The 17,596-nt window shown below is 40.9% G+C and overlaps 1 protein-coding gene across 1 annotated transcript in view; it reads right to left on the bottom strand.

Annotated features, from left to right (window-relative positions):
* Positions 1-17,596, bottom strand: part of LOC118083125 (von Willebrand factor D and EGF domain-containing protein-like) — a 197,977-nt gene that overhangs the window by 67,281 nt on the left and 113,100 nt on the right. Inside the window, exons 15-19 of the mRNA XM_088661848.1 lie at positions 13,932-14,036; positions 11,137-11,251; positions 8,611-8,861; positions 6,569-6,788; positions 1,756-1,893 (exon numbers count right to left, since the gene is read on the bottom strand). Coding sequence (XP_088517974.1) covers positions 1,756-1,893; positions 6,569-6,788; positions 8,611-8,861; positions 11,137-11,251; positions 13,932-14,036 — 829 coding nt within the window. The remainder of the gene's footprint in view (positions 1-1,755; positions 1,894-6,568; positions 6,789-8,610; positions 8,862-11,136; positions 11,252-13,931; positions 14,037-17,596) is intronic.

The raw sequence follows: 17,596 nt of genomic DNA, 5'->3' as shown, positions 1-17,596 counted from the left end.
AATCAAGAAGGCAGGTGGCTAGATCCTCAGGAGTGTTCATAAATTATTTTATGCATAATGAAGTGAATGATTCATTAAACACCCTCTCTAATACTAGCTCAGGGAATTCTGAGCATCACACTCTTTTCTTGGAAAATAAAAAAATTCCTTCAGTAGCACCTTAAAGACCAACTAAGTTTTTATTTTGGTATGAGCTTTCGTGTGCATGCACACTTCATCAGATACATCATCAGATCTGATGAAGTGTGCATGCACACGAAAGCTCATAACAAAATAAAAACTTAGTTGGTCTTTAAGGTGCTACTGAAGGAATTTTTTAATTTTGTTTCGACTCAGACCAACACGGCTACCTACCTCTTTTCTTGGAGTCAGGGTTAAAACACACATGCACAGCGCTCACCCACTGACATATTTTTGTAACTAGATTTTTATTGATTTTTAAGTAAATAAAAGTATCTCTTGTGTGGGGAGGCTACAACAAAAGAAATGAAGGTTTGGGTGAGCATAACCTCTAAACCAATCAAGTTTACAAAGTCTGAAGAGTGAGGGCACTAGAAGCATAGCTGTCAAGTTTTCCCTTTTCTTGCGAGGAAGCCTATTCAACATAATGGAATTTCCCTTTAAAAAAGGGAGAACTTGACAGCTATGACTAGAAGAAAATCAAAATTTTGAGTATGGCCAGATCTTCAGAGATATATTATGGTTTGACAAACAAAAATACAGAGATGCAATATAAAAAAAATACCCCATCATAAATCAGTCGACCTGAGTTGAAAAATAAGCTGCTAAATGATGAAAACTAAAACAGAATTGATCTAGTATATAAGCAACATTTCACATTGATGAGGCCTGTTATGATGAACTGGAATCCTGTTAGGTAACAGGATTTCAAAGATGGACTTTTCCATTTGTCAGAGTTTAAAGTCAATAAGTAAGTTCCTCCATCCCAGATTTTTGAATGCAGCTGTGCAAGAAAGGGAGAATTTGGCTCATTCTGTTGTGTTTAAACAATCATCCTAGCAGCTACCAAGAAATATAAAATATGTGGATGGGAATAATCCTCCTTCTGTAGTAATCAATTTAAAATATGGTTTCAATGAGTTTTTTAAAAACTTACTGTTTTGTGATTGTACTTTTTATATTTAAGTTTTTAATGAAACTCCCTCTACACTTCCAGACCTAATGCAACACTTGCAGCATCTCTGGTTACCCATGCTTATTCTCAGATATTCTGAACTAAGCATGCATGAGCTGCTAGACTCAAAAAAGGAATCTGGCCCCTTCAAACATCATGCCTCAAATGACAAAAGCCCATGATGAGGGATTGATGCTTGATCCACCACTTGAAGGGGCTGGTTCTACGTATAGTGGTGAGTCAGGAAGGATCTCAGAAGCCATGAGAATCACTTCTAGTGGCCAGGAAACCAAGCATCAGGGTTCAGTCTTAATCCTGTTTACTTTCTAACCAAAGCTGATTATACTGTGCAAAAAAGAAGAATACATGTTCCAGATGTTGCATAGGTTACTCAGCTTGAAGCATTTAGCCTATTCTGATGCAGAATTTGGGTTGGGGTGGGGTGTAGTAGTTTTATTTCTACACCTTTCCACATGCAACAGTTTTTGTAGACAAAATGGACCCCCTCCTTTACAAGCACCAGAATGTATGCAGGATGTGATAACTATATATATTGCTTAATCATACACACGCACACACACACGATATACAAATAAATAAAACAGACAAAGAATACTCACATTTGCAGTTTCTACCATCACCCTGCATCCCATTGGGGCAGTTGCCACATGTATAAGATCCGACTGTGTTTGTGCAAGAGACACCAAGAAAACAAAGTTCCTCTTCACATTCATTTGTGTCTTCCTGACAAGTAAGCCCTGTGCCAGGAAAAACACAGTGGAGGTTAATAAACAGAAAAGCCTCTGATTAATCCTAAGCTTAAACCTTCATGCATACTAGGCAGGTGTCTCAGCTGTAAACTCATTGAAGAATATGTCATTCATTTGTCACCCAAACTCCCACTGGTTCATTTCATCCTGCTGCTGCTTCACTGTTTATTACTGTCAGCTTATTGCTATCAAAAATGTGGAACCTTGAGAGTTATGGTGAAAAGCATTAGCTACCCAAAGGAAATGAATAACCCCCTTTTCTCAAATTGCGGCTCATGCTTTTCTTGTTTTCCTTTTATCCCGGCAATGTTATCATATATTTTGAAATCTAGGGTCACTATTTGGGCCTTTGGGTTTGCTGACCGGCTGGAAGAAAAAAACCCAATCTGAGCTGTCTCCATGATTTGGATGGAAATTTGAAACAAAGACTGTGAGATGGACCTAAATAGGATAATCAGTGAAATGCTGCAGTTCAAACTGCTATTAAGAAATGGGTTGCAGAGAATGGTTGGAAATCTGGTCATGTGTTTTGGAAGGTCAACACAGATTGTTAACCAGGGGCTTTTCTTTAATCAACATGGGGTTCATTAAGTGACAAAGATAATCTTAGCTACACAAAATAGTTGAAGCTTTGTTTAGCTCTTCTGCTATAGTAGATAAAGTAAACTTCACCAGTCGGTTTAGGGCAGGTTGTTTGTTCCCATATAAGTAAATTACATGAGGCTTAAAATTACTAATTACCCCCTCTCCTACAGATATTCTTTGGAACCCAAATTTTCCAGATATCTTTGGTTTTGGGGATCTGCTGCTTGTAAGTTTCTGTAAGATCAATAGTTTTATGTGTGAATGGCCTTTGCCATATCTTTGTTATCAAATTAATAATTCTGATTGTATGATGAATCTCTTGGTTCAGGAACCCCAAAACCATTTAAAATTAGGAAATAAATATTATGGTGTCTGCTGATATGGGTTTTACAGAGGGAGAAAAACCAATGGTGATGTTAGGGTCACTTTCTTGAAATGGGAAGAAGATGATGGACAGGTTATGTGGTGCTAGGAAACCCATAAAAGAGCACAGGCCTTGTGGTACTGACAATGAATGAGTGGATGAGTGTTCTACTGATTACATTAGGATGCATTCAGGGAGTTTTGGCATTTGCATGTATCAGAATTCTTCAGCCCATGGCACTTAGTGGTTAGGACACACTGTTTTTTGATAGATGGTAGGGGCTAGCCTGGTTAATACAAAATCCTTGTTTCTGGTTGATAGCCCTTGCCATCTTAGAAACCAAAGGTAGACAACATGGTAGGTGAGAGGCAAAATGTAAATGTGGAAACAAAATGGAAGCAATCTGAGAGTGGGAAAATATTTGTGTGTGCCAGCGAGTGCAGTCACAATGGAAAGACAATTTGATGCATAGCAGCCACAGTCCTGATGGAAGCATTCCTTGTTTCTCTGTATGTTGGTTTCATTGGAGAGCAATGTGACAAGCCTGGGGCTGAATCCACATCCAAATGCAGGTGTTGTCTATCCAGATCCACATCTCTTCAAAGGTCCATTCTAATGTGGACCCTCAACAGCCTTTTGGAGCATCTAATCACACATGACTAGAGCTCTCCCAACTTGGGAAAAGGGGCATTTCTCTCCCCAACTGTGAAAATCTTCACACTCTTTTCACAAGGGGAAGGCAGGAAAGGGTGTGCTTTCCCATGTGAATCATGCCCCCCCTTATTTTTTAACTAGTCAATATCTGTGCTCCTCACTGTACTCCTTCGGTACAGAAAATGGTGGCAATGAGCATCGGCACCAAACCCTTTAAATATCTGTCAATGCCTTTAGATGTCCCAGTGGAAAGGTATCGAATGGAAGTTTAAAATTACTGAGAATGAACTCTGGGCCCACACAGGCATTCCCATGGCTCTTGCTCATTTTAAAAAATCTTTAGCCCTCTACCTGTCCCCCTGGTATGCATCCAAAATTAATGTTGTCTTATCAATGACAGCAGAGAGGAATTAAGATTGCCCTTGTATTTCTGTATGCATAACGATGCTTCCTACAGTCTCCACGACTTGCTTCTCCAGAGATGATACTTAAGGTGCTCTCTAAAGAGTTCACGTCTTTGTTCCTACTATCTGTTTGCTATCATTTGTAAAGAAGTGACGCTGAAACAGTCTTGTCACTTGAGCTGTACAGCATTGCCTTCTCATTAGATTATTGATGGCTTTCTGGGGAATTGAGACATAAACACAACATCAAGGATAAGCTTTTATTGCTGTAATGGAACCTGCCCTGAAGTGAAATCATCTACCTTCCCAGCTGGCTTTCAGCTGCACTAGCATATAATTTTTCACCTGCCATTAAAACAGGTGAGAGATATTCCTATTTCACTCAATCATTTGTTTATTTGGTTTCCCCTCCCCAAGCCTACTTGCTACAGGAAAATAATGGCAAAAACATTGACTATTTTATTTACATGCACCTGAAGGAAAAGGGGGCAATTGAAGCAGATCACTTTCCCTATGATTATTAATAAATGAAAGGAAGGGGCCCTATTGTTCACAGGTTTTTTTGCTACTGTCAGGGCAAACTTAAAAGATTACTATATTCCCCTGTTATCTTACAATCTAAAGAACTGAGGTCCACCCCACCCCCCTTTTGCTTGGTACCGTGTTTCTCATATTATAAGACACGTCTTATATTTATTTTTTCCTCAAAAAAACACACTATGGCTTATTTTCAAGGGATGTCTTATTTTTTTCCTCCTCCTCCTGCCGCGGCCGGCATTGCTGCTGCTCCTATCACTATGTCTTATTTTCGGGGTATGGCTTATATTCCTTGAATGCTTAAAAATCCTGCTATGGCTTATTTTATGGGGATGCCTTAAAATATGAGAAACAGGGTAGTTAGCATCATTCTGTTGCACACCTTCTTTTTTATTAAATCATTGTACATATTGGCCTTAAACCCTGTTGCAGAGAAATCCATTCTCTCCAGAAATTAACACGGGATCATATTCTTAAAAAGCCTTGATTGCTTAAATCACGGCTTCCCTGGAAATGTGACTATTTTGCTTGCTGAAGATGTCTGCTTGGAAATGGAGATCTGTTTAAGCTCCAAGATAAGGGATTGAATTTGATATATTAGTGGTAATGAAAAGCTTCTGACTTATAGATTGAATAGCCTATCAAATAAATAATTAAAGCCCCATCCCCGCCCCATGGGAAGAGAAACTGACATTGTGGTAATTCAGAGTGGCTACTCAGGGGGCAAATAAGACTGTTTTTAATCCCCCAGCCAGGAACAAGAGGAAGCAACTAAATGGTCTGTACTAGCAACAAAGATGCTTTCAATAAGCATTTGCTGAAAGCAACTTTGGTGAATTTAATTGACTTGAAGAAAGATATTAGAAAGACATTGACCAGAAAAACAATATTGCTAGGTAATAAATGGGGTATATTTGTTGCTGTGTGGGATTTATATTTTAATTTTGTGCTAATAGGAGAGAAGCAATGTCTCAGATGTACTAAAGGGCCTTAGTGTGGAAATACTCCAAAGTTCCTCGACCTGTGTTTTGATTATCCTGAGGTGTCAGTTCAGGCACAAGGGAGAACCAGGGATGTCAGAATCATTCATGTTACCTAATCTGCAACAATTAAGTAACAAAGTACAGTAGTGGGGAACAGCGGTCACATGCCTGTGTTGCAAAGTTGGTAAGAAGAAAATAACTGATTCTGTCTCCTTGCTTCAAAGGAGTGGGAGAGAAATTTTGTTTGGTTCACAATTTAATGCAAAACTATATAAGTTTTAATTTAATGCATTTTAATGCAAAACTATATAAGGGACCCAGGTGGCGCTGTGGGTTAAACCACAGAGTCTAGGGCTTACAGATCAGAAGGTCGGCGGTTCGAATCCCTGCAACGGGGTGAGCTCCCGTTGCTCGGTCCCAGCTCCTGCCCACCTAGCAGTTCGAAAGCACATCAAAGTGCAAGTAGATAAATAGGGACCGCTCTGGCGGGAAGGTAAACGGCATTTCCGTGCGCTGCTTTGGTTCGCCAGAAGCAGCTTTGTCATGCTGACCACATGGCTCCCTCAGTCTATAGAGCGAGATGAGCGCTGCAACCCCAGAGTCGGACACGACTGGACCTGATGGTCAGGGGCCCTTTTACCCTTTACCTATATAAGTTTTACTTCCCAGAATAATATATGGACTGAAATCCATTTGCACCTTTCCAAATTTTACCCGGCAGTTTGCCAACCAAAAGAATCCTGATTAATTTTTGTGAAAAAAATTTCAAGGAAAAAATCACAATGTAGTGAACTAAACTTAAAACTGGGAAAAAGAGGAATTGAAACTGACAGATTAGTTCATCCTTAGGTTCTATGCCAGGCACCCCCAAACTTCGGCCCTCCAGATGTTTTCCTGACCACTGGTCCTGTTAGCTTGGGATCATGGGAGTTGTAGGTGAAAACATCTGGAGGGCCGCAGTTTGGGGATGCCTGTTCTATGCATTAACCCCGCCATGTTGAAAAGATGATATTCAGATACTGCTTCCGAGTGCCAGACACTACTTCCATATACCGGGAGTAGTATATAGACTGCCTCTAAATTTGACCAGAAAACAGTAAGGAGACTCCAGAAAAAAAATGCAAAGCTCTGCTTACCTTTCCAACCTGCTGGACATTTACAAATGTAACTCTCTTTTCCATTGATACAGGAGCCAATCCCACATGGGTTAGATTGGCAGTCATTACGGCTGTTCTGGCAAAGTTCCTGTTCAAATCCACTGGGACATATGCAGAGATATTCACCAACACCCGGAGGGAAGTTGATGTTGGTGACACATGTTCCACCATTTAAGCAGCCACATGGTTTCACTGCAATCTAAAAGAGGCAAGAAGTGGGGTGATTTTTCTTCTTTCTCTTGCACTGTATTGCAATGGAGCATTTAACTACCTTTTATACAAAGGTAGGGTTCAGTATCCACCCTCCTAAAACTTTCTTTTAGTAAAACAGATATTTCAAAATCTAGTCATTTAGAATGGCTTCTAGCTCCAAATATGAAATTATAAATACAAAGCAATATTGTCTGAAATGTAAGTGAGACATACCGAGGGCCAAAATATTGCTATCAATCATCTTATACCACAAGAGATCTCAAAATGGCTTGCATAAAAAAATGCAATACAGATATAAATTTACATAAAAATTAAGCACCAGAGAGTGTTTCTAAAAGTAATCCTACAAAAAACTGCAACAAAAAACACAACATCAGCATGATAAGCATTGAAATACCAACCAGCAGCAAATCACACCAAACAACAGAAAGAAGAGTTTGAAGAAGAGGAGGAGTTTGGATTTGATATCCCGCTTTATCACTACCCGAAGGAGTCTCAAAGCGGCGAACAATCTCCTTTCCCCTCCCCCCCCCACAACAAACACTCTGTGAGGTGGGTGGGGCTGAGAGACTTCAGAGAAGTGTGAGAGACTTCAGAGAAGTGTACTTGGACACTCAGCAGCTGCATGTGGAGGAGCGGAGACTCGAACCCTGTTCCCCAGATTACAACTCTACCGCTCTTAACCACTACACCACACTGGCTCAGATATGGTCAGTACTTGGTGAACTTCGCTGGGGAGAGCACCCCAGTACTGAAAATGACCTCTCTATTGTTGCCACTCTCTTGTTGCATGTCTACAAGAAGCAGCACTTATATGGGGCAATTAATGCAACTTGAGAAATATGCAATAGCCGCTGAAAACTGAAGATATGGATCGCCTCCCAGCACCTTTGTAATAGCTGGCAGAACTTGCTCATCTCCTAATGCCACAACATCCTGCATTTCCCCACTCCTGCGCCATATCATTGGCTGCTGCCGTGGGCTAAGAAAAGATGAACTATCAGGACACATTGCAGAGAGGAAGGGGAAAGTTAGTCACACACTTGCCATTTTCAGTGGCAGCTGTGTATTTAGCATAACATCTAATTTGGCCTTATATAGACTATGAATCTAATCCTTGGTTCATTCATTCATTCATTTATTTTGCAGTCATTTCCAGGTAAGTCTGGGTGCGGCACCATGTAAATTCTGTATCAAGTGTTGTGGGCTAATATTTATCCTGCACTTATCTCGTTCCAGGCTCCTTAACAATTACCCATTGTGAGCGAGACACTTCTGGTTGTAAGTTTCCTCCTCCTATGCATTTACCTCATTAGCCCACCCTATTGAAGGATTAATGGAACACCTTGCAATAAAGACAAAGCAGAAGAGAAGCAATGCCAGGGAGCCGAGGCTCTGGAGTAACGACATAAGAGCATGGGAACCTCTAAAAATATCATTGCAAATGAATTATGTCCTCCCCTTTATGGCGAAAACCTGGTCTTTTATGTTGTTATGTGCTTTTCTTCAAAGATCCAAATGCACACAGTGAATTTTAAAGCAGATTAATGAACCATTAAGAGGCTCGGCAAAAGTGTTCTTTCAGACAGCAATCGATAGTACCCTCTCTTGCTCGTTGTATATATGGGTTTTGCGTTCTCCGAGTTATTTATTAGATTAATTGATCATTACTGTCATGTTGGATAATATGCACTTACTTGAAAATAGCTGAAGTCTTAGCTTTTTAAAGACAGTAACAAATTATTAGCTATAATGGAAGCAACGGACAGTGTGATAAACCAGTTTTCCGAAGGGTTCCCCATTCCTACCTGAACCGAGTGCCTGCTTTGTGCATTGCATTCATCAGACACGGTGAATTCAAAGCTCTCTGATTCGGCAGAGCTAACTTTCCAAATGAGAAGGCCAGCAGGAGAGAGGGTGGCTTCTGGAGGTCCGCCTTCTAAGATGAACAGCACCGCTGATCCCTCGGGATCCACTGCTAGCAGTTGGTACACAAAATTCTCTCCTGCAAATGTCAGAAGCTGGCTGGCTGGGGCTTGGAACACAGGCGGCTGGTTATCTAAGCAAAATGGCAACATGCAATAATGTATGGAAAGTTCTAATTCCCTAAGACAGCGGTTTTCAAACTACATCTACCACCTGGACCATCAGGAAATTGCTGGCAAAAATACACCACCTGTCACAGTCTTGTTGGTTGTTGGTACTTTCACATCATACATTTAAAGCACATGGCTTCCACCAAAGAATGCTGGGAACTGTAGTTTGTCAAGGGTGTCAGGAATAGTAGCTCTGTGAGGGGAAATCAGTTCCCATGATTCTTTGGGGCAAGCCATGACTGTTAAAATAGTAGGAGCAGGAGTCTCATTGGTCATCCCAAGGTTGGTGAGGCTCATCTGACAGTGGTCTAAAAGTTAAACCAAGGCTTTAATGTTCTTGGCCCAGTCCTGGGGAAAGCTCTTCCAACAAAGATTCAGCAGGTGCCTTTTTTCACCTTTTGAACATCTGCTGAAAACTTTTTTATGCTGCTAAGCTTATGCAAGCAATCAAGAAAATATATTTCAGTAATAGGTAGTTGATGAGGCTTTTATTGTATTTGATTGTATATATGCATGGCTGTTGTAAACTGCTTGGATTTTTTAAATGAGCAGATTACAATATTTTCATAAATAAATCCACTTTTAATGTATGGTGTGGCTGTCTCTCTGCCACATTTCTCCCTCCTTCTGGGCAGCAGGGGCACACAACTTATTTTATCGTTTTAGTGGCATACACTTAGCATTTGAGGTTGATTGTGGTGGCTACGGTTAATGTTACACTGCAGTTGACAAAGACGCAAAATCCCTCTGGAACATTTTAGTCATAAACAGTTACCAGCAAGTTTGAGAAACTTGAGCAATGCATTCTGGAAAGCTTTTATTTATTTTACATTTAAACTTCATACTGTGCATTCCAGTTGAACACAGTCATCATGTCTCACAGTCAATAAGAACCTAGAGACAATAAAAAAAATACTCTCAATAAAAACATCAAAGTAATACAACTATGCTCTTAAAATGGATTAAGTATCATAAAAGGGATTAAGGAATGCCTTGACCTAACTCTTAAATGCAGGAAGCAATGTGTAGTGCTATCCTTCAATGGGTGTATATCATCAGTGGTGTACTTGAGGACAGTGAATAAACTCTGTCTGGATAAGACAGAGTTAATGATTGCAGGGAACTCAGTAGTCAGGCTGACTTAGCATATCTGTTTTGGGTGAAGTCACCCCACTGTAAGGACCACTGTGAGATTCAGGGATACTGTTGGACCCAGCATTACTGCCATGTGGTAGCTATGGCCCAAAGTACCATTTACTGGTTTTCCTTGCTGACGGAAAGTAAGTCACCTGATCACTGTAGTTCATCTTCCCAGATTAGACTATTCTGTCTTCAAAGGATGTGAAAATTTATTCATTCATAATTTTATTTGCATGCTGCTTTCACACGGAGAGACACCATTCTCAAAGCAGCTTACAGCAAAGGAAACAGGAATGTGTTTCAAAATCAAGCAGTACAAAACAATTTCATAATGTAATAAAACAACACCACAATGGCAAATCTAACATACCAAAAAAGCCAGTATAAAGATAAAGAGATTACATAAACAATACTGAAGAGCAAAAATAACAAAGGATCTTGACAGTTTCACCTTGCTCCTAGAATAACATTCCCCATGATGTTGCTCAGAAATATCTGAGCACACACCTGGAACCTCTGCATAAACATTAGGGTCCAAAATGTACATATTCCTATTAATGAGAATCTGCCTTCTCCAAAGAAAGTACAGTGGCACCTTGATGGTCAAACTTAATCCATTCTGGGAGTCTGTTTGACTCCCAGAACCATTTGAAAACCAAGACACGGCTTCTGATTGGCTGCAGGAGCTTCCTGCACTCAATCGGAAGCCATGTCAGATGTTCGACTTCCAAAAAACATTCGCAAACTGGAACACTCACTTCTGGATTTGTGGCATTCGGGAGCTGATTTGTTTGTGAGCCAAGCCATTTGAGAACCAAGGTACCAATGTAGATTACATCCTACAGAAACTTGGCCAATCTAGGGTGATCCAGATATTCTGAACAAATACCCACCAGCCACTGCCTAGACAGCACAGATGTGACTTGTCATCAAGAACATCAGGATGACACCAGCTTAATAAATGCTGGCCTAGAGAAATGTCAGAAATGAACACAATATACAGGTCCTGACAAAGAATATCCCCCTCTCCAAAACACCAGATGTGTTTTGCAACAAAACCTGAATACCATAGAAACGTTTTATGCATTTTAGGCTTACTTTCGTTGATAGACCAGGTGAATTTGGAAATATCGGGTTCACAGAGAAGACAAGGACTCGTAAGGCTCGAATCACCTTTTGCATAACATAATCCATCTATATTGCAAGCATTTTCCTGCAAGGAAGGGGAAGAAAGATAAATTAGCAGCAAGTAATTGCTTGAAATATTTTGCTATAGGAATAATGAAATGACAGCAATTTAAATGCTAGCACTCTGTTGCCTTGGGGAAGAATACAAGTGTATTCTTAAAAATTGCTGTAATGACACGGGCTTTGCCAGCTTCATTGTGAGATTTTTGTAGTTGTGAATGGCTTATCTCAGGCTGCTGGATAATGCCACTGTAACAAAAAATCATATGATAATCACTAACATTTGGTACAAGATCATTAATCCCAGACACCTGTTATCAGAGTGATTAATTATCTGGTCCTGCTGAAATTGGGCTCCACTAAGGGTATAATAGCTAAAATTCTGTATGACAGAACTCTATGACTACAGTTATGAGGAAACTCTGTTTTATGACCCAGTACAAAAAGTGAAACTGTTTGCTCAGAGATCCTAAAATTCTCCTTTCATTCACATACAATTAAAATTGCCAATCTGCTCGGAAGCCATTTGTAAAGGGGAAAATGCCACATATCCCCATTCAATAGCACAAATCCTTGGTCATAATGGGATGCAACAATGTGCTTCAGTCATTTCCATTTGTGTGTGTTATGGCCTCAGGACTAGCAGGCCTTTTTGCCTGGCTTAACTGAAGCACCATGACTTTCCCCATGCCTAGAGCCATGCTACTTCTCCGGGGACAAGGCATACAAAAAGAAGACATACATGAAAAGGTCATATTGAACAACAGTCCAAAAACAAAGCAGTTCTCTCCCCCAGACACATTCTAGTCCTCCCTCTATATGGGCTTGCTGATGTTACACAATGCACATTGTGCAATAAGTGAGTCCTTACATAGAGCCAGCAGCAGATGGCTTGGTAGGGTGGCAGCACTCACTGACTGATGTTGCTTACTGGGAAAGAGAAGGGAGAGGCAGTGGGAAAGTTGGTGTGGTACAATCTGGCACTTCTGCTGGTGAATTTCCACTGCGCTGGCCTCCCCACTTGCCTCACCCTTCCCCATAAGGTGCAGCAACTAAGCTGTATGGAGGTCAGGTGAACACCACCATGCCACAATGCCATCCACTACCATATAGAGTTTAGCTTGTATCTAGGCTTGTGGACAAACAGTTCTATCAAACAAAAACCCAGCCTTCTCTACATATCCCCCCCCTTTTTATTTCAAAGGGTCTCCAAACATTTAGCTGCAGTGGCACCCCTGAGCTGAGCATTCTCTACTAGATTGCAAGCTCCATCACCCACCCAAACTGGTGCCCTCTGGAAAACAAAGACTGAGTGATGGGATAAACAGTGGCTTGCAAAATGGCACTTAAAGTGGCATGTTGGAGCTCTATCCCACTTGGTTACATTCACCAGCTCCACTCACACTAGGTGGGTGGAGCTAGGCTGAGAATCTTCAAGATTAGCCAATGTGGTACCCGTCAGATGTTTTTGTGCTCCCATCATCCCTAGTCAGCATGGCCAATAGCTAGGTAGTGTGGGAGCTGGCGATTTAGTGCATAGGTGCCTGAAACTTGTAACTTCAAAACTTACAAAGATTGACCCCTTCTTCCCACTTAATGAGAGGATAATGGTTGTAAATTTTGAATTACATGCTTCAGGTACCCATGCTGCATATTATTCACCTCTGCTAAGCTAAAAGACAGACTCATCTGAATGAACGGTGATCTTTTGCTTTTAAAAAGTTTTTTTGGTTGTTCTTTAATCTGCTTCATAACATCTCTTTATTTGATCCTGGGATGCTCATTTCTAAATAATAAATAAATAAATAACATAATAAATAATGTAAATAATGACAACAGTAATGAAAACTAAACCACAAAGCTTTGCATAACCCTTAAAATACATTGCTTCACATAATGCAAATGGGACAGAGCCAACAGGTGGGAAAGTTACAAAATTAATGGATTTATGGTATAGAACCATGTAGCTAGTTTGCTGACTAGGCTGCATCAGGGTGTAAAGGGTCAAATAGTGAACTTAGCAGGGTGCAAAAAATAAAATAAAATGCTGCTGGAAGTACCTATCAGAGTTGGGTCTGAAATCAAACTACAGTAGACCTTGTCCTCATGTTAGAAAGTCAATACAGAGCAGTTTTGAGCCTGTGTAGTTGTTGAGAGTTGTTTCTCAACTGTGGCAATCACATCTATACTTGAAGATAACAGGCCCAGAGGTAATAGGATTGGTAGTAGCAATGCCCCCGGTAAATCTGAGAGGACTAGTAAGAATTTGACACTGTATCTTACAAAGAAATGTTGCTTGTGGAGACTGAGAGCAATGTCGTCCCAGCAAAGGCTTGCTGTAAACAGGAATCTTCTGAGTGTGAAAGATGCCTTATGTGAGATAATTACAGAACCTCTGCTGTTTCCAAGTTTCATTTACTTACATGAACATTTCCAGGATGGAGGTGCTAAATTCTTTGTGAATATAAAATGTTAATTTGGAAGAAATGTTTTTTTTATGTACAATGTGTTGGCTTCCTGACGATTGATATAAAAAGGGCATAATTTACAAGTGAATGGAAGAAAATATATTTAGCTTCCCAGCTGATCAATAAACACATTTGCTTCTCCAACACCTGTCAAGCTACACAGGCAATCCAGGGAAACTGGAGGGTTAAGGAAAAGATGGATGTTCTATATTAAACCTCTAAGTGCTTTGAAATTACCTTTAATTTACAAAGCCCATTTTGATGGAATTCGCAATCCTGGCAGACTCCGTCGTACAAGGTCAGGACTTTTGAATTACTGTACTGGAAACCATCATTAGAAATCTAAAATATACAAAAAATATATCATATCATTTTATGTGATCATGTTCCATACAGATACTGTCTATACATTCTAAAGCACATGCCCAATACCCCCCTGAACTAAATGTCTGCCAAGAAGATAAATTAAACCACTTGCAAGTTACTTTCCTGCAAGCTAACAAATCACTTGATGCTGCAAACTGAAAAGCCATTCATTTATTACCAAAATATATTTTCACTCGGATAAAATCTGGAGTTTCTGATAACTGCCGTGCTCTGTTTAACCTCTTCCTGTAAATTTCTTACTCAAGTTGACACAATTTTAAACAATAAATCCTGCTTCAGACATTTTGATTGCAATCCATAAAACATTTACTCTAGAGGAATCTCATAGATGTCAACAAGATTTTATTGAGCCTGCTTCAAAGGAAGATGATTCTGTATGGCAGCCTTTGCCCTTGACTCCCCCTAAGATGGATTTCCATACTCAGTGCAGCTATTCATTCATAAGATGTAAGGCCTGAAGTGTTCAGTCTAAGGGGAAATGAGCAGAAAATCAGGGCTGATACTGCCCCCCCCCCGCTGCCGTATGTATTTCCTGTAGGCGCAGAAGCCATGCAGTTTAACTGGTGACAGAGTAGTGGAACAAACAAACAAACAAACAAAGTGAGCCCTCTATTTTGGCACATCATAACCAGTTTTACTTTTCACATAATATCTGAATGCACATGGCTGGCGTGATGTTGGTGGCATCTGGATATAGTTGCTAAGCATTCAGTTGGACAAGGTAGTGTAAGAATTTACCTGACCTGCTGCTCTATGTTAGAGGGAAAATCCTTTATGTTCATTGTCCAAGAAAGCAAGTTATGGTTTATGGGCTTTTAACATGGATTCTCAGTTTTCTGATTTTTGTAAGAGGTGTTATTCAAGGGCCAGAACTCAGTGGCAGGGGATATGCCTGCAGAAGTCCTCAGTTGAATCTCCAGGTAGGGCTGGAATATACCTTTGCCTGTAGCCCTGGATAACTGGTTGATCTGACTTGGTTTAAGACAGATTAAGAGGTCCATTTGTCCTGAGTGTTTATACCCAGTGGTGTAGCGTGCCTTCCCCCTCACACATAAAATACCCCAATGTTCATGTGGGCAGACTGAGGAGTGGAATTGAGCAATGGCTGGTTGCTAGGGCACCCCTGCATGGCCTTAAAAAATATACTCACTCCCGACCAATCCCTCATCCTGCTCTCCACCGTATTTGACACTCACAGGTGCCGCAGCTGCCTCTTGTGTAGGTCGCCAAGCTATTGCCCCTTTGTTCCAGCCTATTGGCGGGTGGTGCCAAGGATCTTCACCCCATGACACTGCCCCATGCCACTGCCCCCTTGCCAACTGGTGGTGCTGGCGGTGGTGACAACATGGAATAGGAGGACAAGTAAGTTATTGGTCATAGACCAATCATCAGAGAGAGTCAGGGTAATGGAGCGGTGCCAAGGGAGAATGAGAGTCCCACCATCACCCCAGTATCTCTGCAAAGGGAAGCTGCTGGTCTCTGAGGTGCTGCAGGGGTGAGTGCAGTCAAATGTCTCAAATGTGCCCATTAAAGATACAGGTACGGTAAAGGTAAAGGACCTCTGGATGGTTAACTATGGGTTGTGGTGCTCATCTCGCTTTTCAGGCTGAGGGAGCTGGCATTTGTCCACAGACAGCTTCCCGGGCCATGTGGCCCGTATGAGTAAATTGCTTCTGATGCAACAGGACACTGTGACGGGATCCAGAGCGTGCATGTAAACACCGTTTACTTTCCCACCGCAGCGGTACCTATTTATCTAATTGCACTGGTATGGTTTTGAACTGCTAGGTTGGCAGAAGCTGGGGCAGAGCAACAGGAGCTCACCCCATCACACGGATTTGAACTGCTGGCCTTCCAATCAGCAAAGCCCAAGAGCTTCAGTGGTTTCAACCACAGCACCACCCACATCCCCCATGGTAGAGTATTTCATTGACTTTATCAATACTGGACTGGTGGAAAGGACTCAGGGAGTGCTAATGGTCTACAGGTTAGCGGGTGCAATACTTGCCTTGCCCTGGGTGCTGGCAACCCATGTTACACCACTGTTGCTACACCTTAGGAAACACCAGAGCAGATAGAGGCACTGAATCTGCCTATTTAGCCCGGGTATGAGAAGACATGAAAGAAAGAGATATCAGCATCACCACCAAAATTGAAGAGGTTGCTACTGCTTCCTACATCCCCATAGATGAAAGGAGTGGAGGAAAGACCACCACCACCATATGATCATCTTTCAACTCAGAGTTGCTGAATGTTGTGTTGCCATTATTATTATTATTATTATTATTATTATTATTATTATTATTATTATTCTACTCTGAGCAAAGTTTAGCCTACTTGAAAAACACCCTAAGTGTGTGTGGATTTTTTTTTGTATCTCATAACTGTAATCATGGCACATAGCTTAGTTAGGTACTAAATATTTGTAAAAATGCAATTCTTCACAGTATCTTTACAAGAGAGTAAGAGATGGGGAGAAACCCATAAGAGTTTGGCCACACCCTGGTGTCTCCACTGGACATGCACCCATCACCTCCTAGACACCCTAGTAGGTCTAGCGGGTAACAACAGCCACAGCATTGAACAGATGGAAGACATCATTCTGAGGTGCAGAAAAGAGTGAGAAGAAAAAAGGAGAGGCAAAAATCACAAACAACAGAAATAAACTCATGTAAAGCTAAACACACACAACTGATATTTCCTGGTGAACAGAGAATGGGACACGCCAAAAAAAATCAGCATTAAGTGAACTGTCCCAAAAACATTATATTATTTTAAACTGATAATATACTACCTGCTCCACTCAGGTGTGAACAGGTGGTACCGAGGTATGTGAGGATATAGCAGTGCCTAGCATTTGCAATTCAAAGGCGGGAAGTAAGTTTAAAATCTATTCAGAGAATATGAGACTGAATTAGCATAACTTAACATAATTTAAAGAATGAACTCAATTCTCTCAGTTTTTGATTTAGAAGAGGGGGCTCCCTAGCCACATTCTTCATAGACAATCTTAATAAGGCAGGAAAACTATTTCAAGGGTCTCTAGCTAGGGTTTAATCTGCAAAGTGTGTGGTCTGCAGCTCAAATCTGAAATGGAAAGCCATGCTTCTATTTGGGACTGGATGTAGCTATTTGATGGGGTGGGTCAATGTACTCTGCACTCAATCAGACCCAGTCTTCGCATGAGCTAGCATATATAGAAATAAAGGTCCCAGATAATGTTAGTGTAGGAGATGATACGACAGATACAAACTCCCGGTGCTGAAAATGGATTCTAGGCCTAAGCGAATCAAGCTCTGAGGCGGAAAGAAGGATTAGTTTAGCATCCTGCCATTTTGCAGGCAAAAGCACTACCTCATCTGTATAAACTGATCACTCTTAATGCAATTTTAACCTTAATTTCTTTCCTTTACTAAAGCCCTCAAGATGTTCATTTTCTCAGCACAGCACTAATGATCAAACAGATGAACATTAATAATGATTAGGACTTTAGCAGCCTCTAATAAGATATTCAA

Source organism: Zootoca vivipara, chromosome 1, assembly GCF_965207765.1.
Source record: "Zootoca vivipara chromosome 1, rZooViv2.hap1.1, whole genome shotgun sequence".
Lineage (NCBI taxonomy): Eukaryota > Metazoa > Chordata > Lepidosauria > Squamata > Lacertidae > Zootoca > Zootoca vivipara.
Note: the sequence above shows the minus strand (reverse complement) of the source record. Positions and strands in the feature narration are given on the sequence as shown.